This window comes from Eleginops maclovinus, chromosome 22, assembly GCF_036324505.1.
Source record: "Eleginops maclovinus isolate JMC-PN-2008 ecotype Puerto Natales chromosome 22, JC_Emac_rtc_rv5, whole genome shotgun sequence".
Classification (NCBI taxonomy): domain Eukaryota; kingdom Metazoa; phylum Chordata; class Actinopteri; order Perciformes; family Eleginopidae; genus Eleginops; species Eleginops maclovinus.
This window is the reverse complement of record NC_086370.1, coordinates 18,695,073-18,720,814: the sequence shown is the minus strand read 5'-3', so window position 1 is coordinate 18,720,814 and position 25,742 is coordinate 18,695,073. Positions and strand designations below refer to the sequence as shown.

The following is a 25,742-nucleotide window of genomic DNA, read 5'->3' as shown; positions in this document are numbered from 1 at the left end:
CACTACTGTTATTATATAATGCATCCTCAGGGCATGATTAATGGATGTGCAAAGCAATCCATCTAATAGTCGTTGAGTGATTGATTGAACCCACCATCCCTACGGATAAACCCCCTAAACCCTCCGTGCTGTGTGAGCGTAAGCCTGGAGTCATACCTTGCTGGGCTGTTTTGGCTTTGGTTTGATACTGATGAAGACATCCAACTGCTCCATTAGCGCTGTGATACACTGCGGCTCCACCTCAATGTCCTCTTTAATGTCAAACATTAATACCAGAGGCAAGCAGCCCTGCGGAGGAAACACAAACTTAAAGCATACGAGCAACAAAACCATTATTTTCTTATGTCAGCAGCAGAGTTATATCTTTCCGAGCCTGACTCTGTAATACAAGGTATTTCTCATAACAGTGGTACATTTGCTTATTATACTATATAATTTGTAGACCTTTATGTTAGGCATACCAATAAATACAAGATCCACTGCTGAGTTCATCCCACACAGCGTTTGGGAAATTCCGCAAAGAGCAATCTGTTTTGCATGATCACCACCACAAGCACCACAGACATCTATATTTTGGGCCGAGTGCTGGCCGGCGTTCCTATTGTGAGTGGGTGTAATTAGCAACAGAGTATAGAGGCCAGGCTGGCTCTGACAGGGCCTGAGATTGAAGCTGTAATCTACAGTCTGGCTGGAAGAGGCCAAATCACACAACTGAGAGCTGGACTCCTTCATAGCTACTCCTTACCCCCCTCCATTTCTCAACCTCCTCTCCGACTCCCTGCTTTCTATGCTTCTCCTTTCCCCTCGAACTCTTCTCAAATAAATCACAGCCTCACTCAGACAGAGAGTCAGAGTCTCCCTCTTGTGTGTCCACACCAAGAGAAAGTAATGTTTAGCCACTACAACAACTGTGGCATTTGCTAAATGTCTTTGGGGCCAAATGGGAGACCGCAGACAAAGACAAGGCCTCTCTAGCTGAATTACCGCTCCACATTATGGATCTCCACACAGAAAGCCAAAGTAGTTTACCGCTTATATGCCCAAACTCAGCAGAAGTTGTAATTAAACGGCCATCACTTTAGCACATTTTTGAAATAGACATCTGATCATAATCAGTAATTCAGATAAGGGTAGCCTCTGTGGTTACAGGCAACAAGACAAGAATGACCACAGAAATGTAATTGTGATGTGCTTCCAACTAGTCCAAAAAACTCCAATGTGCTAACCTCTGAATTACAGGCAGGGCTGAAATTTAAATCCCCCAAAATACACTGTACATGCAAGCCAAACCATTACCATCAACACGAGAAGCATAATCTGTATACAGCAAAGACATTACGAACCCAAACCAAGCTGACGCAAACGTGGTGTCCATCTCACATGCAGGTATGCGGCTGAAAGTCATGCATAGTAACCTGCCAGCTACAGATTGTTGTACAACTGGACCTTTCAGCAGCAAGAGCAGAGCCAAGAAAATCTCGCCAAGGCTATACAGAAGCCACAAAGGCAATCATGGTTTACTTCCTTCAACCCGCGCATCATTCACACATACCATGAAGATGTTAGTGAGACAATGCCACCATTATAGCTACCACACATCATGTGGAATCTGTATATGTAAAGAAACCACTGCCAATGCCATCCTTTAACCCTGAAAAACAAAGCTTAGCAATTTAAAGTAATTCTTTACAACCACTGGAGGTCAAGAAAAAAAAACAGACACACACCATGAGGTACTGCCGTGCCAGGCAGACTGAGTCAATGGTGCCCTGGATGTAGACTGTGGACTTCTTCTGGGGGCTGTTGGGGTCGGGGAAGTGGATCTGGGCTCCGGTTCTCTGGGTGATATGCTTGATGTTGCTTCCATTGCGACCCTTCATGAAGAGGTGGTGCTGGGGAGCGATGTCCAGGTGGGTGGTGACGGAGATTGTGCTCGCCAGGCTGCCCGCCAAGTGCTCCAGCAGCAGAGCCGTGCCTCTCTGGGGTAGCAGGGAGGACAAGGGAGTGTAACAGTTGAAAATATACATTATACATTCCTACAAGCAGTCTGTGAAACTACGCTTGAGCCAGATGCTAACCTCACCTTTATCATTATCTAAAAATAGTATATCAAGTATATATTGCATGAAAACTATTACAGCCATGCCATCTTGGATTCAGACCATTTTTCATTTTGTATGAGTAGTATAGAATATAAACAATAGTTTTCTGTATCGTTTTAGGTGCATGCTTATAGTGGGAAACGTCTAACGGATGTAAAAATGAATTCTATCAACAATAAAACTAAGAATATATTAAGGCCAATTTACTGACTATTTACAAGACTATAAAAGTAGAAAGGAAATCACATTAAAAAGCTGGAACAATATTTCATTTGGGGCAATATCCAGACCACATAAACTATCCGTTAACATGGCGAGCAGTGGAGCCATACAGTCCATCACACCAGTGCTTTCTATACAACCCATGGAAACTATTATATTTTCCACTGCATCTGCTGGCCTGTTGAACACTCTCATTCCACGCTGTCTCTGCTATGCCTCTGCACGACATCACTTGGCCCAGTAAACCAAGTCATTTCCAGAGTGCAACGAGAATCCGCACTGTGGCCGGCATAACACAACAATCCACAGTGGTTTTGGCAATCCAAGGGTCTCACACCACCACATGACATAGTGCACATATTCCTCTAATACACTCGGCTTCATCTGGCATGCTTCCCATTCCCGACTGACCCCTCAGACCTACCACACACTCAGGGGCCGTGCTATTGCTTTCATGCATGTGCACAGAACAGAGAAAATGTGCCTAAATGTACACTAGTATGCAAATCAAAATGTAAGTGCTGTGGCGTACATTCATAAATAAATGCAGAGAGGCATGTACGCCAAATGCTTTCGCTGGCACAGAACTGGGCACTACATTGTTAACAGAGGCTCTATAGTGGACACTTGGCCCGACTTTATAAAAAGACTCCTTGGCAGCTTTAACTAGCCGCAACTGAGATGTTGAGGAAGAGAATCTGCGTGTGTATGCAATACATTATGTTTTTGCATAAGCAATATGCAGATTGGAAAGAAAGTAACATTTCAAAATGAAAATCACTCAGGAAAGACTTCTGGAATTAGTGGTGTTTCTCTGCTACCGGAGAGCACAACCAGCAGCTGTCCAGTTTAAGCGACCAAACATCTCTCAGCACTCTCTTGCCCCTGTGGTGCTGAAAGTAATGAGGCACTTAAAGCAAGAAAAGTGAGGAACGCCGACCGTGTTGGTGGGCCCAACATGCGGCAGCTCTGGAAACCTTTTTTTGGGTCTGTGGCTCGCCATGTAAACGGTTGGGGAAGAATGAGGGTATTAACTCAAATAGTGTTACGCTGAAATGACAGTTCGGGGCTCGGGTAGTTTTTTAAGCAGTTTTTACACAACATTGGATTTTGGGAGTGTTGAACCTGTAACTTTAGGAGGTTGTTCCCTTCATAATCTCAGTCCAATTTAAAAGGGAAAACACATAATTTATATTGTAGCTTTCATTGCAGCAATAAAGGGAGTTTTCTGTTAAATGGAAATTAAAGCATCAATGATATAATATGATGAAAAAAATCATGTGACTGACTGAAGTCATAGGCTTATTCTGTATGCAGAATAATAATAATAATAATGCACCAAAAAAGGATTACAATGTCAAAAATGTGTTGTAATTAATCGTTTCAACACTTTTCAAGCAAACTAGCTCTGATTATTTGAGTATTTGATGCTTTCTTTTCTAAAAAATGTTTCAATTTTAATATTTTGGGGGTTTTGGTTACTGTTTATTCACTCAACTATCCAATAATCACGTCACATTTTTGAGACCCTCCTCACCTTGACAGCATTGGTGTTGTTCTGTGAACCGCGAACCACGCCGGTGGCCCTATAGAGGCGGGTCGGGGGCTTGAAGGAGACTGTGAGGTTGTAGGTCTGCGAGATGTGCTGCACGGTAGGGGAGTTGGGGTCAGATTGCATGATGGCAGGAAGCTCGAAGGACAGCACAAGAGGGAGCAGCTCCTACAACATGGAGGGATGGAAGGAAAGTGAAATTACTTTAAAAAAACTAAACCATGCTGAAACACTGCAGTTGTGATAGCTTATCATTATACTGCCATATCCTCTAACAGGAAGTAAAACAGTTAATGTTAGATTTCTTTAAAAAACTAAAAATCCTAAACAGGCACTGTTTTATCACATAGTGCTGTCACTCACTGAATGATTCAGACCATATGGACACCAAGTAAAAACACGGGGGAAAAAATGGGTGATTTCTTTACATAGTGTAGACAGATGTGAATTGACATACAGACATAACAACAGTTCCTTTAGCAGAAGGTGGCAAAACCTGGTATGTAAATCTGTCAGCTCAAATAAATCCAGAGAAGTTCATTTAAAACGAGGTCAGCATTAGAGACATCCTTTGTTACATGAAGTTTGCTACAGATTTGAACATTACTCCATCAAAGTTGTTTAAATATTTGGAAATTAATCAGTATGTTCTATGGCCTGCACACTTGCATACATTAATTTCAAGACATTGAATTCAACCACAGGAGCAGCTTCATACATCAGCCATTTGTATCACAGCAGCCATTCAAACAAAAAAGATGCAGACAGAAAGGTCCTCGCTTCAAGCATACACATACTTATGCATGCATGGGAGAGAAATCCAACAGGCACACACCCATACACACACACACACTCACAAAGAAGAGAATGAATAGACACGCACGCAATGTTATCCAAACACTGGCTCTTGGGCAGAGCGCCACTATGGTTTTGGCTGCCAGTGAAGGGCAAGCAGCATGAATTGCTCTGACCAAAGAAATGCATCCCTGATCAGTCCCATATGCGCCTGGCCTTACATTTATATCACGTTTCAGAACTCGCTCTCTCTGGGCTTGAGAAATTTAGGTCAGCACTGAGGGAAATGCAAGAGAGGACAAGCAGAGCAGCAGGAGTCGGGTGCTGAATGAAGAATGGACTGATTTTTATTTGGTGGAGCAGACCTCAGCTTTTTTTTTTTTTTAAAAGTCTACCTGGCACATATGAGTTTCACAAGAATTCAATCTGAAAGCGCTTTAAGAAAGCCTCAGTTCTCCCGACATAAGGGTGAGGGATGAAGAAAAATATAGTTTGAGGTAAAGCAACCGGCAAGACCTTTCATCACCTGCCTGTCAGCCCCACCTCTGAAAGCTCAAAGAAACCCCCCCGAGAATCCATCGCCTCAACAACCGACTTGTTTCAGACTCAAACACATCTCCACCCAAGAGGCCCTCTGAAATACAGTAGACCTTACAAGGCCACTGTAGTATTTCTGAATGTTAAAGGGACATTACATTCATCGCTAATCCACCTCAGGGACACCAGCCACTTCTGGTTTCAGGAGAGATGGGGGAGGATGTGGTCTTAAGGCCACCCAGAACCAAACACACAGTATATTGTTATTCACTGGCGACCTCAACAGAAGGGGGTCAACAAACTGGAATCAACTTTTTCTGTATTTTATGATGTGGGGTTTTGATTTAGAAACAAAATACAAACTTGGAAAATCCCCTCATTATTCTTTTTCAAAATAGATTTTATAGCAATGGCTGGATATCCTGGGAAAGATTTTAAATCCATTTGCAAGAGTTGGATGAAAGTATCGATAGCACACATCTTATCTTACTTACTAAGTATTGATATGTTGACCAGTACCACCAGGAGGAGAGGAACATATAACTTTAAAGTAACCAGAGTAGTAATGGTCTCTTCCAGTTTGGGTTCTTCATTTAATCATGTCAAATAAATATAGTGGAGTAAAAGTATAAAGTAGTAGAAGATGGAAAAACACAACTAAAGCTCAAGTACTTAATAAAATATACTTAGCCAAATTCAACACTTTCAACTATTGCTCATATTTTATTTGAGTTCAAATACATTTAATGGTTTGTAGGTAGTAAGCTGCCAGTGCTGATAAAGTAAAAAAGTTCAACAGTTATTTGAAAATAAATCCTTCCTATGGGCTTCTTTCCTTCACTGCATTCAAGGGAAATTGGCTCCAAATGAAGTGATGAAGCTCATACATAATAAAGGCTATGTGTGGAAGGACTGTGTAGTCGTGAGTATTGAGTGTTTTATGGAACAGCACAGAAGGTATTTGGGAATCATGGGATGAGGTGAGTATCAAGGTCTGCTTCAGAAGGAGCCAATTTGACAGAGAGGGAAACCTGTCCTTTGATCCACCCTCGTCCTCCGCTGACTGTGTGTTATTTGGAGGCCAGAACAATCTTTGCGGTTCTCTACAGCTTACATTATAAACCTCTTTGTACAACACTGCTCCAGTTTGGTTTGATTATCCTTTTTTTCACCCATAGCAAAAAAATGACATGACCCGGGTTGAGGCGTGCTGCCTATGAAAATAAGCACTGAGCGTGGAGAGGTAGGGGTATGCATACATGCAGACATTTGCCAAATCACACAGCGAAAATAACCAGCATTGACCTTCTCTCTCGCTCTCCATCTCCATCACACACTCCACTCACTCAGTCATTCTTGCAAGCGTTGTTAGTTTTGGTCAGTTCACAGCGGAGGAACGTGTTCGCTGTAGCATTCTGCTGCGGTGTTGAAATACAGCAAAAGTTCAGGGATTTAACACTTCACACGAGCAGAGGGGTCGTCTGCCAACTGAGCTGAGGCTGGAGGTCGGGCTTCCAGTCAGACTGAAACTGAAGACAGGGAAGAGGCTAGAAATTGACTGGAGAAGGCAAAGGGGGCTGAGGCTCATGCTTGTACTTTGAAATTGTTTTGGTAGAAGTGGTCTGGGAGTAGCTTAGGAGGAATGGTGCTTGTGGCTAAGAGGAAGCGCTGAAACTGGGCCTGAAGTGCACAATTACCTACTGTAACCCTGGAGCCCTCACATCAGCTGGATTAGGTAGAGAAGTAGGCCGTCTTACTGTAAGTCTGATGTTTTGTTTATGGAGGAAGTACTGTAACTGTTTTGAGTGATGCACTTGGGATGAGTAAACTACAACAGCCTTTCGTGCTTACACATGAGTTGGAGGGGGTTTGTCAGGCTAGCTAATGAGGAAGCACAGATTGTGAGTTGTTTTTTGGGAGAGCAGGAGATGAGCACTGTGAAGCTGCAGTGTGAAATTGGCCAGGCGCCTGTTGCCAAAGGCAGGGGGAACAGGAAATAGCGTGGGTTGAGTTGTAAACATGAAGTTCAGGAGCTCGCAGGTTAGAAAGCTACAGTGGGGCAAAAAAGTATTTAGTCAGCCACCAATTGTGCAAGTTCTCCCATTTAAAAAGATGAGAGAGGCCTGTAATTTTTATCATAGGTATACCTCAACTATGAGAGACAAAATGAGAAAAAAAAATCCAGGAAATCACATTGTAGGATTTTTAATGAATTAATTGGTAAATTCCTCGGTAAAATAAGTATTTGGTCACCTACAAACAAGCAAGATTTCTGGCTCTCACAGACCTGTAACTTCTTCTTTAAGAGGCTCCTCTGTCCTCCACTCGTTACCTGTATTAATGGCACCTTTTTGAACTCGTTATCAGTATAAAAGACACCTGTCCACAACCTCAAACAGTCATACTCCAAACTCCACTATGGCCAAGACCAAAGAGCTGTCAAAGGAGACCAGAGACAAAATTGTAGACCTGCACCAGGCTGGGAAAACTGAATCTGTAATGGGTAAGCAGCTTGGTGTGAAGAAATCAACTGTGGGAGCAATTATTAGAAAATGGAAGACATACAAGACCACTGCTAATCTCCCTCGATCTGGGGCTCCACGCAAGATCTCACCCCGTGGGGTCAAAACGATCACAAGAACGGTGAGCAAAAATCCCAGAACCACACGGGGGGACCTAGTGAATGACCTGCAGAGAGCTGGGACCAAAGTAACAGAGGCTACCATCAGTAACACACTACGCCGCCAGGGACTTAAATCCTGCAGTTCCAGACGTGTCCCCCTGCTTAAGCCAGTACATGTCCAGGCCCGTCTGAAGTTTGCTAGAGGGCATTTGGATGATCCAGAAGAGGATTGGGAGAATGTCATATGGTCAGATGAAACCAAAATAGAACTTTTTGGTAAAAACTCAACTCGTCGTGTTTGGAGGAGAAAGAATGCAGAGTTGCTTCCAAAGAACACCATACCTACTGTGAAGCATGGGGGTGGAAACATCATGCTTTGGGGCTGTTTTTCTGCAAAGGGACCAGGACGACTGATCCGTGTAAAAGAAAGAATGAATGGGGCCATGTATCGTGAGATTTTGAGTGAAAACCTCCTTCCATCAGCAAGGGCACTGAAGATGAAGCGTGGCTGGGTCTTTCAGCATGACAATGATCCCAAACACACCGCCAGGGCAACGAAGGAGTGGCTTCGTAAGAAGCATTTCAAGGTCCTGGAGTGGCCTAGCCAGTCTCCACATCTCCACCCCATAGAAAATCTTTGGAGGGAGTTGAAAGTCCGTGTTGCCCAGCGACAGCCCCAAAACATCACTGCTTTAGAGGAGATCTGCATGGAGGAATGGGCCAAAATACCAGCAACAGTGTGTGAAAACCTTGTGAAGACTTACAGAAAACGTTTGACCTCTGTCATTGCCAACAAAGGGTATATAACAAAGTATTGAGATGAACTTTTGTTATTGACCAAATACTTATTTTCCACAATAATTTGAAAATAAATTCATTAAAAATCCTACAATGTGATTTTCTGGATTTTGTTTTCTCATTTTGTCTCTCATAGTTGAGGTATACCTATGATAAAAATTACAGGCCTCTCTCATCTTTTTAAATGGGAGAACTTGCACAATTGGTGGCTGACTAAATACTTTTTTGCCCCACTGTACAACAGGAGTCCACGTGTCCAAGTGTGCTGGTTATACAGGAGTTTTTTCATTTGATTTTCCTGTGATCAATCTCTGTCACACTGCAGTCACGCAGCATTCCTCTTACTCTGCTGCTAGTATTATTTTACTGTGCAGTTATAAAAGAAAAGTATAAACAAAATATTTCCTGACCGAGAGATCAATCCTGCCTCCTCTCCAAAGTGGAGCCTGGCGATTTCATGTCTCGATCGGAGCGTGAAGATCAACACAGTGACGTGTGCAAACTGAGGTAGGAATATATTTGGCAAAAACCTGATGAACTTAAAATTCGTCAATGATAAAATCAATTCCAAAAGCCAAAGACTAAAGAGGACCGTGGTTGTCATGCTTCAAAAAAGTCAAATCTAACTACGTATAAGCCTGCAGGGAATGTTTGTTTAACACACTAAAGTCTGAGTGCAGTATCGCTTTAAAACGTACTGCATCGGTTTGGTTCCAACTCACCCTTATTTTTACTCGAGCGGCCTCCACCCCTCCTGGCTGCCCTGCGATGGACACCTGTTCACAATAAAAAAGGTACATATGTAAATCAGTTCAAATCCCATCCAAGACAAATACTGGCAGGGATCGCAGCATACAGTTGCACTTCATTTAAAAGTCGAAAGAAAAAAACTAGAATAAATATAACGAAAGCAGGAGAGGTTTAAAGGCTTCCTCTAAACTGAAACCTAATCCCTTTTGTGACATATTTCCAGGTAATGTAATGTTTTATATTCTTGAACCACACAATTACAGTAACCACAAACTAACACAGCATTATAAAAATGGCTTACACAATTGAAAGTATTTTTGTTAACACAAGCACCAAGAGAGGAGGTCAGATTAAAAGTAATAAATACTGCGGCAAAGACGAAACTTGTTTTTGGGAGCAGTTATTAGAAATAAACGATCAAACAAACATTAATATTGGCACTTTGGTTAATCTCTGGCCCATTTTTGCCAAATGAACAACACACACACATACTATGCATATACACAAACATAGTGAAACCACCTGAAACCCACTTTTATGCTTCATTCTAGGAAACCGCTTGAAAAATAACCTAAATTCTAGCAGCTCCAGTGAGAGGGAAAGGTAAGTGCCACTTCATTTATTTTCCCGGTCATCTATATATGCTTTTATAACAGCACTGCACTTTACTCTGTATCTGCACTGTACCTCACAGGCTCTGCTGCAATCGCAAAGCTTCTGGAACAGCTTTAGCGGTCTTAGCCCTAAAAAGAAAAAAAAAGAGTCTCTTGCTACTTATCAGCCCAGACTTGCATCATCAGAGTAAGACTGGAGGGGTCGGACAGTCTATGAGATACAGAATACTGACTTCAGGCGTATCTTATTATGCAAAATCCACAGTGATAAGGTTGAAATCAGTGACCTTTCCAAAATGAATGAACTGTCACCATGCACTTCAGACATCTGGCAAAGATAGACATCGAATGCCGTGCCTGGCAGAGTGCACTGCAGAACTCCTCATACTACACTTCAAGGGTAATTACAGCAGGATCCTACTGCCCCTCTACAGCAAGTCCAGCCAAAACACACCGACTTCCTCTGGGTCGGCCAATCAAAACAGCCAGCTGGACCAATCCTCTCTAAAATGTCCGGCCCGAGATGCAGTGACAGGTAATAAATTGGCTGGAGGGCTGCATGCAAAGATCAAAACCACTATTTAGAGCAACTTAAGTTACTACTGAAGAAAATCACTCATGAAGGGGTGATGATAGTAAGTTAGTCTGCAGAGCTCAATACACTAACACTCAAAACATCAATCGTGCAAGGTTGTGGTTCAAGAGATTAAAGCACATGTTCGATGAGGAGGAGTGTTTGATGTGCTGGCAGGAAAAGGCTCACTTGCTCCATCCATCTATCTCTGAAGCCTGAGTGAGACGCCTCTGTGTAAATCCATGTTGTAGACTCACATACCTGGTTGCTTTTCTCTGCCTGGTTGTTCCTGTTAGAGTCTGGGAAATGGATGTGGCATCCCGTCTCCTCCATCACCCTCTTGATGTTGTTGCCGCCTTTACCGATAACGTGGGAGTGCTCTGTGTGGGAGACGTCCATCTTCAGAGTTACCCTGTTACTCTAATGAGCAGAAAAGAGAGGGCTGTGTGATGAAATGATGATTGATAATGCTCCGTTTGTGCAGTGAAAGATGCATCTTTCTATGTGTTTATTTGAAAAGGCACTTAACAATACAGTTAGAAAGGTGTCATGCACTACATTCAAGTTGCACAATATTGCAGTCAGTGGTGTCCCTGAGACATAATAGTGTATCCAATATCTCCACAGAAAGCTTATTAAACTCAATGAATCACTGTGACATTTTAAAGTGTAAATACAAAAGGAGGGCCAGGACAAATGATGCGCTCTGCTCCCTACAGATGCACCGATTGATCTGCCACCAATCATTATCATTATCGATTATTCTGACAGTTGTTAGATAGCTAATTTAATTAATTGTTTGGTCAATAAAATGTCAGAAAAGTATGAAAAATACACATTCTAAATCCTCAAAACCCAAGGTGATGTCTTTGAATGTGTTTTTGGTCAGCTATATAAGAGAGAAAGGCAAGAAAACGTGTAAACAGTCAATTTTTCAATAAAAAAACCCTTTTCAGATTGGCAGGTCAGACAAAATAAATTGGCAGAGAGAGATGCTTTTGGTGCATGTCCATTGGTTTCTCTGAAAATGCTTCTTTACTGAAATACCTGAGCATAGTCACAAAAAACCAATCCAACAATTTCCCCTCTTTAAACACTTTCATATGCTGCAGCCTTTTTGAAAAGAGGCACAGAGGCAACAAAGTATGCAGTATATTAAAATAAACGAGTCACATTAATAAATAACTTGCCTGCCAGACTAAAATGGCCTTTTCGTGACAAAGACAGTATACACTTTGCCAATCATGTGTTGCTCTTTTGTGTGTTGAGCTGTTCAAAGTGCACATCTGATTGCGAGCCCCCAGGGGGTGCTGCAGCGCAATCGCCCAGGTACGTTATTTCTTTTGTTTCCATGGCAACGGAAGCTGCACGCACTCACACTGCAATCCCTGACAAGGCTCGGGATGAGAGTATCTGGCAAGATAAGTGCCAAGTTTATACCACACTGCTGTGTGCAATCTGTCACTTGGACCAGTGGGAGAGCCGAGGTGAAATACATTAAGGTGAACTGAACACCAGAGAAAGAGGGGAGTCACAGAGAGTGAAAAAGAGGAAAAGGGGAGTAAATCTTATCTTATCTTTACTCCGATTAAGATGTTTACCGTACCTTTGTGTCGAGGACGGACATAATTCTGTCTTTGGCTTCCCTCACATTCTCCCTCTTTCCCGCACACCTTGATGTGTGGATCTGCAGGGAATGTGGAAAAAAGAGAAAGGCTTTAACGTGTGGATGTTCATTATGTGTGTGAGTGTCAGTGCTGATAAAAAGGGAAGAGATACATAGGGAGGGAGTGGGACACAATTTAAATCCATTTAACCAAACATGACACAGCAGTCTGGATGTGTCAACAAATTAGAGCGCGTCAGAGAATATCGCTGCAGCAGTAATTGCTGCTTTGATATCTGCCGAGTCTCATTTAAGTCGAAGAGCAACCACACCATGGGAGGAGGAGGGGGGAGTGTGGCTCTGTGGAATTATATCCAGGAAATCCATCAAAACAGTTTGAGCCGAATTGTTGCTCCTTCACTGCAAATATGCATTGTTCAGTGCTGCACATTATTCATTGGGTCTGAGGGTTTTTTTGCTAATTGCTATTAGAACTTTGCAATAGATAAAACAGCATGTTCTCAGTGGTCCCACAATAGAATTAAAAGGTCCCAATAGCTAGAGTAACCTGTGCTCCCAGAAGCCTTGTCAGCCTCTTAATACTTCACAAAAAATAACCAAACACTGCATACCGAAGCATTCAGAGCTTGTGTAGCGTTGGGTAAACTAACATCTGGCTCCGCGCATGCCGGACCCCAGGAGAACACCAATGTAAAAATGCATGAACACACACAAATTCAAATGTGCACACGCATGTACTACACACCCATGGTCCATCGCCTCTCTGTTAAATGTTCTGAGCAGCAGGAAGTCAACTAAGCCCCCTTCCAGGAATACCCCTCCCCATACACACACTTAAAGCATCTGAGATTTACAGTATGGGCTTCAGTCAGGACTCACTGAGGCAGATTTACTCTTAGTCGTTGGGAACTTTGCAAACCCCATGGAAGCATGTTTTGAGTTTTAAGCGAAAAGTCTACAGTACCCTTAAAAAAAACAATGGCCCGGACATATTTCTGTGATGACACGGGAAGTTTCTGATTTCAGAATGTTTTATACGATGAATATCTCACAAAAAACCAAGATACTCTCTTTGGAGCCGCAAAATACAGAGAACACATGATCTCAGTCTTCTTTAGAACGCAAAAGAACATGGGATGGCTAGAATGAAATTCTGTTTTTAAAAGGTATCTGAAGAAGGTTCAGCTCTATATTTAATGGAGACTATGGGGACCATTGAGTGCCAGCAGTGTCACAGGGGTCAGGAAATGTCAGCATGCAGTACAAGAGATGCTAGATCTCATGGGAGAGGAACAACAGCTCTTTGAAGGCTTGAAGGGTAGGAACCAAAGCTGCAGTCTGAGACAGGAAAACAAAACAAAGCAAACCAGAGAAAAAAGCTAAAGTGGTTAGAGACCCATCACAGTCTAAGAGCTGATTCCAGGAACATTTCCCATCATACAGCTGTTGCTGTGAACAATAGAAATGTCTCCACTTCTTCCTGTGGCACCCACTGTGACCATTAGAGGGAGTATGGTTCTTCCAGTGACTGACCTGCACTGCACATCTGGCAAACATTAGCCAGCCTAAACGAGTGTTGCAGTCGTGATGTAAAACACCCCCGCATTTTTTTTATGTGTGGTATATGCTCCTTTTTTGATGATTGATTGTGGAATAAAAAATGAACACCTTAAGTCTTAATTTGGCACACACAACAGCTGGAAAAGCAAACAAAAACAAGAGTAGACTTGCAGCTGCAAAGAGTGAATGTTTTCAGTCGCACATATTTCAGTTCCACTTGACGGAGAAGAAACCTTTTGACCCAGAGCTCCATGCTGGCAAAGCTAAAGCATTTTTCCAGCTGAGGACTACATTCGAAAATACCACCATAAATGAAGGGAATTAAGTCCATTTGGCTTGGCGTTTCTCATTCAGAACATCTGCGGGAATGTTGAAAAACACAACTGGCAAGTAGAAGTAGTATAAAGACAACGATCAGAGATAAAAACATGCTTAATACATTAAAAAACATCTCACAGTATTGGCCATTTTGTCACTCAGAGCTGAAGATGCAACACGGACCTGTCATGTGTGAGTGATTTAGCCCCTCACTGTATTAAATCAGTAACAGATTGCTGATGATGGCTCGACCCAGAGGCTAACAACTAGCCTTATCACACTTATGCAGGTGGCAGGGACAGCTATAGCTGCAGGTGATAAATGCCGTAGATTGTGGCCCCGCATGAGGAGAGGACACAAACATACAAATCCCCCCACATCTGCTGCTACCCTGCAGTGTGAGTGTAACAAATTCCAGACCTTACATAAAAAAGACACCACCACAAAAGTCAGGGAAAACAGGGCAAGCTAATCTAAGGCAAACAAGCCTTAGATTAGGCTAACTCAGAAGTATCCGTTACTTTATAGCGCTTCCATCAGCTATTTTAGGGGCTGAGAAAGTAAGATCCCTGTAAGAAGTGAAATGTTCTTTTTTTAGCCGTCCTGCATGTTTTCTTTCCCACTCACGATCCCAGGTTGTGAAAACAGATGGTCAGATCTACATGTCTCCTTTCCCACAAACGCATTCGCTTGTAAGATAACTGTAAGTGATTAGCCAACATTCTTCCCCTCTGCTGCTCTCAGTTTACGCAACACAGGGAAAAATCCATCAGGCTACAAGACATGGTTCAGAATTTAAAATATTCGTAGACGGAACATCATTTCCAGGTGGCAGGTTTTGTGAATGAATGAATGAAGTAACCGGATGAATGGGTGGTTGTGTGTGAGTGGCTTGCCAGGGTTTACAGTTGATTAAGTATCTAGAGGAAAACATGTTGCTGATTCTGATGTAACCCCGTCAACTATTTTCTATACAGAGCGAGCAAGGAAGTTACATAATGTCTTTGGATTCCACATCTGGCTTGAAGACGCACACCGGGAATCCTCCTGAGGACAACAAAACGGGCACAGCTACACCTACTCCTCAAACTCCATCTCACCCCCTCCCGGAAGAACTTTAAATAACCGTGATGATGTTTTATTGGTAACAGAGTGCAAGAAACCACTCTGCCAAAAAATGAGCGGGTTTCAATCTCCCACCCCCCCACTTCCTCCACAGCAAAAAAAAAAACACACATTCCTTATTGCAGATAAAGTTACTGGCTTTCATGTTTCAGGCTCAATTTAACTTTTTAATAATGAATGATAGTGCAACCTTGAAACACGTCCTTCTTGTCCATCTGAGTCTAATTACTTCCCTTAGAACATATCTCTGGTTAAAACAACACTGAGTTAATCATTAACCTATGTCTGGTGGAAACACAACTATGTTGTTACCTAACATTCACACATCAGGATTAGTTTGGCTGTTTTGTTTTTACACATCTTAAAAATGATGTGTGAACTTTCTGTTAGATAAACAGAAGGCAACAGTATTTAAAGAATGTGTTGAAGGAAGTCATAAAAAACGTTTGCCTGAGTGTATTGACTTTGATTCGTGGCAGGTTAAATCCATATCTGAAAACAGATTCATACATTACGTAAGGAAGAGGTGCATTAGGAAAAAGTGTTGAGTAGTAGATGGATCCTATAGGAGTATCTTAAGGGGTTGAAAAGGGGAATAAAGAAAAGGAAAAGTAGTCACCTTTTTTGGACTTGGCTCCGATTTTCAGTTTGGATGGCCAGGCTATCTGCGTTTGGGTCTCATCCATGATCTGGAACAGAGGGAAGGAGGGCTGACATTAGCTTATCACAATCATGAATATTGGCAGTGTGTTGACAGACAAATACACACAATTCATTGGGCTCTAGACAGTTTAATCAAGGACCTTTACTGTGTCGTAATGTGGCTTTGGCTTGGCCTATAGTGTGGACAACTCTTCACTAATGCTTTTCCTGTACTGGCAATATTTAAAGTAAACATATAACACGTAAAAGCCTCCCATGATGAAAAGTAGAGCATGTTAGAACGGCAAAAGTAACGAAACCAAGATAAATCAATGGTAGCTGCGTGTCTTGTTTCAACATGTCTGATGATATAAGCCCATATGATGTTTCCAGACAATTCTTTGTTTCTGCTCAATACCAAATCCTCCCACCCTTACACCGACCAAAAAAACAAAAACAAAACATTACACTTGGCTTTGGTACATGTGAAAAATGCCAACAACAATCTATGTAAGAGCCCTTTGACAAGCCTCGTCATCGTAACCACAAGCACATGCATGGATGGGGAAAAAGAAAACTGCTGGCAGCTCAAAATAAGAACAGCAAGGAGCTGGTCAAGATGCTGTCAGCGTTCCAATCAGAGAAAATCTGTTCCCCACCCTCCTGCTCCTCCTCAACACGAGAAAGCTCACCTTGCTTGGTTTCCTGGCTACAGACCCACAAACAAGCCCCATGAGAAATGCCAGCCATGACGAGTGGTTGATGTTAGTGGAAAAAGAATAAGTAGGAAAAACTGTCAAACCTTCCAAAAAATTAGGACCCGAAATGATCTCTCCTAATGCTATGCCCTGGATTTCCACAAGTCTTGTTTTCACAAAAAGGTCCTGCGGCCTTTTTGTTTGTTTTAATACTTTCCAGGCGTTTGTGTGTTTAGGGTGAAGATATGAATTTCTCAGATTTTTCAAAGCTTCGACCTCATGATCAAGCACCCGAGGACTACTTCCTCCCATTGCATGATGAGCAGCATTTAATATTCCCTGGTGGATCAGTGCATTAAGCAATGAGCCACACATGAAAGTGGATTAACAGCCATCAGCCCTGCCAGGGAAGATAGGACATTAACTAGCACAGCAATCAATAACCTTCAATTCATATTTTTTTACAAACACATCCGCTACTTTTTCTTGCCAAATAACAACAACTACAGCCTGTACTCCTATGGGATGTGGTGCACAAATCCAAAAGGGAAGTGCTTAAATTCCTCCATATGCTCTCCTGGAAGCAGCGTTGGTCTGTTTGGCATCTTTTACAACACGTTCTGACAGTTTATCCACTGCCAGTCTCACGTACCTGTAAAACAGAGAGACAGCTTGGAAAGGCCTGATGCGTGCCTCTCTTTACTTTGCTATATACTCACAGTCCATGATGGTTGAGTGGAAGCCCTTTCAAGCCTCACTGATTTCCTAAAACATCCCATACTCACATACACAAATGGACAGCCTAGGCGAGCAACAGAATGAGCTGCTAAGGCCATTATCCAGAGCAATAGCAGAGCAAGCTTAATTAGTTAAAACCTTTAATAAGCACCATGTGATTAATTCAAGCAAGATGTACATTGTTTTAAGACTCAATTCTTCCTTCAAAAAGGCAAGTTTCTCAGCTCTGTAGAAAACATTATTCTGCTATGTTCAGAAACGCTCATAAAACAGATTTGTTTAAGCCAAAAAAATCATTGCAAAACACATTTGTACAACAGTTAATATTTTGTTGCGTTCTTCCTTCACTCTCTTAAGCTCTTGGCCCAAGTTGGATAACTTTGAGTTCAATCATTATGTTCTAGCAGCAGAGTAACACGCCATCAGTCTTCTCATCCTGCTCTGCATTTTCTCACAGTTTCTGTTGACCGAATCACAGAATCAAAAGGAATTTCAGTATCATTTTGTGCAATGAAAATAGAGGATACTTTTCAGATGAGGTGGCTCAACTATGTTTGTGAGGGATTTTTTTGTGCTATCATTTTTACAGTTTTATCATCCAGCATGCTAATGACCCCCCCATTAATGTCCACCAACTGGAAAATGTCCCTCCTATCTGCAATATAGTCACAGTGCCAACATAATATTATCAGTCTATTCACTCAGATTGGTTTTACATGCACTAAAATGAAGGCCTGAAACCAAAATTTATGAGTTCTGTGTTACTAGGTTTCCTACTACCTCAAGGCACAAGCTACTCTAATCTACAACATGACACCCTCCCACCGTCATCTGGTAAAAGCATAATAAAACACAAAAACCCTGCGGCTAAATGCAAACTTTTGTCCCCATAAACGGAAGTCACGTGCTCGCACCAACAGCTGGATGTATCATAACAACATTAAAAGGACATTATGTTCCCAAGGATAAGAAGAAACTCCTTTTTTTTTGCCTCCAAATTCCCCTTGTTTTGGCTTCTCCTGCAACAATGACAGATGATTCTGGTTTTAGATTGAACGCCTCCTTGACAAAATCCACACGTTAAAGAAACGACACCGCCGCAACCTCTTTGAAATTACAGTGGCAATGTGGGGGCGAAAGGCAGACGAGTGTTTTTGAGTTCCACATATGTCATTAAAAAGTGCGAAAGCTACAATGGAAATGTCCTTTTCACTCTTTTTTTAGCAACTATGTAAAAACACGCAGTTTAGAAAACCCAGTAAAGTAAACGCTTATGATAAAGATGAGAAAAAGCAACACATCAGAAGTAACTCCAATAATACTTTCCCTAAATGATCAAACTTTAGGTGCTATGCCTCATCAACTTTTTCTCTAAAAGAGCCTTGTTCAGAGAGACCTGTTTCCTGTCCAGCGTTGCTGTTCTTGGCAGCAACGTGCAGATGGGACTGATTTCTGACAGACCACACACCATTTGAAACGGTGGATGGCGTTTATTTTTATGGAGGGGCTAGCAAATACCTCTCAAATGGGTCAAGATATTTGCTCAAATTAAGTTACCTATATATTTCGGGTTTCCCCCTTTCTTCTCCACCACCCCACCCTTTCTGAGATGAATAAATACATAAATGACTACGGGTCTGATCAGCTTCATGGCACGACATTGACATGATGATAGGTTTGCAGCTGCAGCCGTGTGCAGGGCTGCACGTGAAATCATCAAACAGGATCTCATCAAGGCAATGTCGTGAAAGACAGCACATGTGTTTAGCACACGTGACTGTGTGTGTACCTCTGGATGTGTGTGCTATAGCTCAGCAGCAATCAACATGGCAGAGGCATGTTTCCTGGTCTGCAATGCAATGGTGCAGCTGTTGATTCAGCTGGATTGAGTGTATGTGTGTGTGAGAGGGGGACACAGAGTACTGCAGAGGGGTGTAAAGAGGGCAGGGTTAGGAGACAGACTGAGGGAACAGCATGAACTGAAACATCCTCACGAGACTCAACAGCCATAAATGAGTTCATGTTAACAACCCGAGTGCTAACTCGCAGCTAAAGCCGTGCAACACCTCAGGCTACTAATAACATATGCACAGTTATGAACGAGCAAAACAACACCCATATAAGGTAGAAGGGCATTCTGCACAAACATCTTCTGTTGAAATGCATCAAGACTACACATCCGACAGGTCGTAAAGCGCTATAAACTAATTGAACCTCTATGAGGAACACAAACATTGGTCATTATGTTTTCGATGGTACATGCTGTTTTTAGTTTTCCTATTTTCCAAAGACCAGCGAAATACCAGAAGCCTCAGCGCTATAGAGCAAATGAATTACGCCTGGCCTGAGATCTGAGTGACCTGGCACTTATACATCACGCCTGGCATTATTTACAGAGCCACAGCTCCTGGGAAGTAGTGATGGAAGGGGGATCAGAAATGAATTTGCAAAGGGTTCAAAGGCATCTCACAACTCAAATCCATTCCAAGCTCTTCTGTGGTTCACAGTTATCGTCTCCACCAGCAGAGCTTCTCGGCACTCAGCTGTCCCTCGGCTCAACTTCTGCACAGCTCTCCAAACAGCTTAGTGGTCTTTGCCATGAATTTACACTCCAAAAGTCCTCGGTCCAAAAATTGCAAAGCACAGCCGTGTGATGAACTGCTCACTTGGAGCAATTAATTTGCAGAGAAATCCCCTTGTTATACCAGACTGATAACAATCACACATCAGGCATCGGTCTAATGAAATGCAATTATCACATTACAGCAGGAGGGGGTGAGGCGGATCTAGGGAAGAGCAGGAGGAAGAGTTAGGAGACAAAGACAAGACTGAAAACAAAGAGGGACGTGAAGCTAGCGAGATAGCCCATGTGAGCAGAAGTGACTTGCACAAGGCTTATTTCCCAGCTGTGGCACCCTCCTGTGATCCCACTCTTTCCTCTCAACTTTCTCATCAACAACATAAGGAGGGAGGACTATTCGTGCTCCATTATGAAAGCTCTGCTCAGGACTCAAAGGAAGTCAAACAGACAGTGAGTAAGAGGGTTTCATCAACCACAGCCAGTGTGTCTGTAGAGAAAATGTGGGGGTGGACCATTATGTTGCTCTCATCGGAGACTGAACTCTAAATCTCATTCCCAAAGCTAATATGTAAAAGCCTGTGCGTCAAATATTACCTTACAAGAGTGAGAGAGTTGCTATGGCTGTGCTTTACGAGTCTCTCTGAGTGTGTGAAGCACATGGGTGTGTTGGATGGGCAAGGAAGCAGCCCAACTAAGAGTTTCCATTTTCATCCACTCCAAGGTATTTCACACACCTCGTCCATTTTCTTTCAACAATACCATTTCACAGGCACACTCTGTGTTTATTTTCCTGACTTTAATTGGGCATGTATGGTGATCACGCTATCAGAGGGAAACTATACAGAGTTATCCAAATGGAAATTCTACAACAAAAACATGACTTTACTGCTCCTCGCCAGCATGCCAACCCAAACAGCTGCGCAGTAATTTCTAATTGACATTTTACCCTCCAATAACCTCCGTTTCTTTTAACTGCTAATAGTCTTTCCAGCCAGAGACTTTCAAATATGTGACTTTGAAAGTCAATATACAAACAGCCTTAGTTTGTCAGAATATTTTTGTGAAACGAGGCAGACACCTACACTGGAAAACTAAAACCTTAAAGTTATATCCAGAGCAAAAGAGGTGGAGACAGAGCTAGAGTATATCAGGGGTCTTTGTTGAGTCTTTGTTCCAAAAGGAAAAGAATTTCGAGGCGACTGGTTTGCATTACTTGGTTTTAGGAAACTGCTTCAGAGACAGCTAAATTGCCTCCTTTGACATTAAATTCAGCTTTCTAACCTCCAAAACCAAACACAGAAAATAGACAAAAGGGATTGCTAAAACAAACTGCTGTCCATCATTTATTTCATTACAGCCCATTAACATGCTATGGGGGGAATTAAAGATATACAGGAAGCTGGATTTTTAAACAACAAAGAAACCAATGTGGATATTTTTAATGATAACTGCGGCTCAAAGTCGATCAGCCCTTTGATTGTTAAAAAGTGTAATTGCTTTTGCTTTCAGAACCATGTGATTACATTCCTCTTGCTTCACAAATACAAATGAACTGTGTCAGTGTTAAGACTCTTTTAATTTCCCTTCAATTAATTCATAACCTGAAAAAAGCATGGTTTTATCTTAGACAGAGTCCATTTAAATAGATCAATTATTAATAAAATAACCAAGAAATTCTTCTCTTGTGAAATGTATTTTATAAAGAAGGGCAGCCATATAAATTGTTAGAAAATAGATTAATTATTTGACTTGATTGGTTGTTGGTGTGCTGTCAAGTAATGTATCTTATTGACAGCATGTTAAAGTTTATAAATACTTTTATTTGGGAAAAGGTTATTCAATGTAGAGTCCTTTCAAAGTTAATTTTTGGAGAAACGGAGGCTTCAATATAAAGTACTTAAAACTAATCCTTGTATTAGGAGCTTAAAATGACTGTTTGACATCTACAGTGAATATTTAACTCCACACAGGGTCACACACTTGACTGATTATGGAGCAGCAATGACACAATGTGAGCAAGTTGTGATTTAAAAAAAAAACCATTCAAGACTATTCAAGTTCACCGAGGCAGATCCTAGTTTTATTGGATGTAATGAGGCTTTAGAGAATTAACTAATTTAATCAGGGAAAAAAGAAAAGGCAGAGCTGGCCGGAGCAGGCCTGTGTTCAACCTCTCTCTCGTGTAATACTGAAGAAATGATCTGGTGTAATGTGGTGTATTATATGAGGGAGAAGGCTCACAGTGTTGTGTCAGCTGTGTTATAGGATCAGAGCCCTGCAGTGATTCGACGTCAGCGTCAGCATCAGCATCGTTCGGTTGTTTTTGTTTGGTTTGATTTGTAATTGTGAGTGACTAGAGGAGCACCTGACATCTGCTCCCTTCACCAAGAGGGAAGTGCTTGCTCGGCGGGCTTGAACGCAACCCAGAGACAAAGCAAACACCGTCCAAGTGCAGACTACACACTCACCTTCTGAAAGAAATCCTCTCCGCCGTTGACTCTCCCCTCAGAGGCAGCTAGAATGAGAGAGAAAGAGAAAAAATAAATCCAGAGCTAACACAGTTTTTATACGCAGTGTAACCTTAACAGCCAAATCACACACCGATTATCCATCACCTCAATGTGACAGTATCCTCACTCAGAGCAGTGTTTATGGTGGCTCTCCATTTCTTTGGATATTGCTTTTGGCACGGATCTTGACACTGCTCATAGGTAGAATGCTCCAAGTCATTTTATATAATCCTTGAGATGGGAAACAGCTTCCGTGTAACGAATTGGATGGATAAAGTGAAAATACTTGGGTATGTTGCAGAAAGAGTTAATGAAGTATTTCATACCACACTTAGCTCCACTGGTGTTCGTTTCACACTTCTTTACACTTTGGCCATTGAGGGTTACAGTATATGAAAAGCTCAAAAGCACCTGTAAACAAAATAAGCACTTAGGAAAAGTACAGTTTCACATGAAATTGCCAAGACATTCAGCCGATACGGTAAGCTGGATAGAAACAAGAGAGCCAACTACCAAAGTCAATGAGGCCTGTAGTCGTCGCTCCAACACATCTGCAAGTCCTTTCAACTGTGGCCACTCTGTTGATGCAAAATACATATTTGCTCTCCAAGGAGAACTCTCATGTTCCTCGGCCTTTTGGGAGAACGGGGAAGTTTAATGATGCACTGCAGTCAGCGTTCTCGAGGTGGATCTGTTGCTGTCTGTGCGAATCTGGGTCAGGAGCTGCAGTATATCTCTTGTGGGTTGCACAGTTCAGGCATAAAGGCTGGCCTCAAGAACTATGTTATGATTATAAGAAAACCAAAGTAATGCTCTGAAGACAATGCTTTTACATCCAATGAACCGTTGAACTGCATACATTTAAATTAGCGTTGGCTGAGCAACGTTGGTCAATCAAGTGAAACGGAAATTAAATCAGCAACTATTTTCACAACTGATTAACTGTTTAAGTTCTGATGCAAAAAGGCTAAGGCATATCTAGTTACCCCTTTGCAACTGTAACTATGTGCTGATTCTTTTTGTCTAATATGATAGGGAAACTCAATATCTTCATTCAATAATGTTTTGGACTTTTGGTGGGTACAAAAACAAGCTATTTGAAGAGGTCTACATGTTCTTTTAGGAAATTATGATGGCCTTTTGTCCCCATTTTATGTTTTACTGACCAAATTGATCAATAGTGAAGTAAGTAGTTTGGGTAGGGTGAATTATGAAACTAAAAAGTATATATTTGTTGCACTGTGAACATTTATCATCAAGTATCAGCTAGGGAAGAAAGAGGGAATGTTTTCTATTATGCAATGAACATATTTAAACTGTACATAGATGTATATATACACACATACATATACACACACTGTAGCTCCTTACAAATGGACTGCAGTTTATATGATGTGAATCCTGGATGTCAAAGGCATTGTTACAGTATGACTTTACCCATCAATTTCACATTTCACCGGCACCAACACAGAAAATGAAAAGCCTCACTGAACGCGGTTTCATTTTCCACCAGACCCGACATTACGGCCTTTGGCGATACATCATGAGCATTTAACACATGCTTGTACTTACTGTATGCACGCGGCCCGCTAAACAAGTGCAGGCGTCTGTTAATGAAGACAAAGTGACTGTTCTGCCGCGGCTCAAAGGGTAAGTCAATTTCAGATAAAATGTGTGTACACCAAACGCGAGCCACCCCGTTACACTGATAACAGATGCTGGCTTCTCTTTTGCTCATCATTCAACTATAGAATAGCATCAACAGAAGGGAAATGTATTAAGAATCTATATTAGAAAATAATGCTTTATATGTAGGGTGAAAAAACACTTCAACAGCATTTCAGAGTTCCTATTTATAGACATCACATAAGTGTAAGGAATACCACCACCAACTATCACTCTATATCGCTTACCTCTTTAAATAAGACAATATCCAATTCAAAACATCACCCACAAAGTAAAAATACATATTGCCAACCCATTGAGCTGCGACATCAGACTGCTTGCTTTGGAAACACATTTGTCCAAAGAAAATGCCAACTGCCGGGACTCCATGGAAGAGTAACAACAACAGATGGAAAATGTCACACAAGGGAAAATAACAAAGTTGCTAAAGCAATATTGTATTCCTCTTTAGCTGCTTCGAGGGCCTCAGATTTTTTGTTTAAATTACAGTAATTTTGCAGAGTGGCTGATGCACACAGTGATTCACTCGGCTGACAGCCAGATGCTGTGCAGAAATAGTGAAGTAAATGGAAAAGGCATGCAGCAGGCCGTAAACACTGATGAGGACTGAGTTTATCACACATTCAAAATCTAAACGTGTTTGTGCTATCGCTGAAAAGAGTCTTTGTTTGTGGTTGAAGATAAAATGGAACTACAATTGATTGTTTGTGTTAGTAACTGAGTTTATGATGTAAATAAAATCCCCATCAAAATATTTTACTTTGAAGGTTAGGAATATGAAGCTGTGGGAAATAGACAGACACTAAAAGGATGACAAAAACAACTAAAACAGTAACCAACAGATCAACCTATATTAAGAGTTATTCTTAGTGACAGCACTAGCTGATAGTAAAAATCTAAATGATCCTAAGTAGTAATAAGTGTTTACATCCAACATTTAGTCAAGATGACTTTCCTCTTTGATGTAGGATGACAAAGACCAGCTCTGACTGAACATCTCTGTTCTTAGGTGGCCTGAAGTTATCCAAGTTTAAAAAAGACTTAGCGTTTCCTGTAAGAACTAAGACAAACAAAAAAGTGTAGCAACAGCCAACAGACTGTTAGTAGAGCCACTGGGCCTTTCTCTGTGTAATTCTTTCATCAAGTATCAAGAGCAAATCTCTAACTCTGTCAGGACCCAATTATAAAAGGCAGATATAAAACACGGTGCGCTAGATCAAATGTGCTAACAAACAGGTCATAAGAAGTAATGATTTGAAACTTTGAATTCTACAGTATATTGCATTATACGCTCCACTTAAACTGCAGTTGATTTGTATACTTACTGGATATGTAACAGAGGTCTGTTATTATTCACAGAGAAAACAGTTACTGAAAAGGAGAAAGTAAAACAACTTCTGCTGTTTCTCTGCCTCGAGTTATGACGATGCAGTCAGGCAGAGTAAACCTACTGCACCTATAACGCCCAGCAAACAAAGCACAATGATTAGTGCCACTAACTTAACGTCACACATCACCAACCAAAAGGGCGGGCATGTGCAGTTAGCATTGATAACTATATTTTAATACTAGTTGAAAAACCCTGCCAGTGAATTAAAATGTCTATTGCAGCTGCACTCAGAGTTCGTAATGCTGTAATACTTTGACGGCATCTATCCACACTTTTCCAAAGGACCACTCAATTGCAGAG

At 41.6% G+C, this 25,742-nt stretch overlaps 1 protein-coding gene across 1 annotated transcript in view; it reads right to left on the bottom strand.

Moving 5' to 3' along the window:
- LOC134858784 (protein bicaudal C homolog 1-like) overlaps positions 1–25,742 on the bottom strand; it is a 53,372-nt gene that overhangs the window by 15,626 nt on the left and 12,004 nt on the right. The window contains 9 exon segments of the mRNA XM_063874906.1: positions 157–288; positions 1,728–1,979; positions 3,862–4,044; positions 9,352–9,405; positions 10,829–10,987; positions 12,174–12,233; positions 12,235–12,254; positions 15,817–15,886; positions 22,325–22,371. Of these exon segments, the coding sequence (XP_063730976.1) occupies positions 157–288; positions 1,728–1,979; positions 3,862–4,044; positions 9,352–9,405; positions 10,829–10,987; positions 12,174–12,233; positions 12,235–12,254; positions 15,817–15,886; positions 22,325–22,371 (977 nt within the window).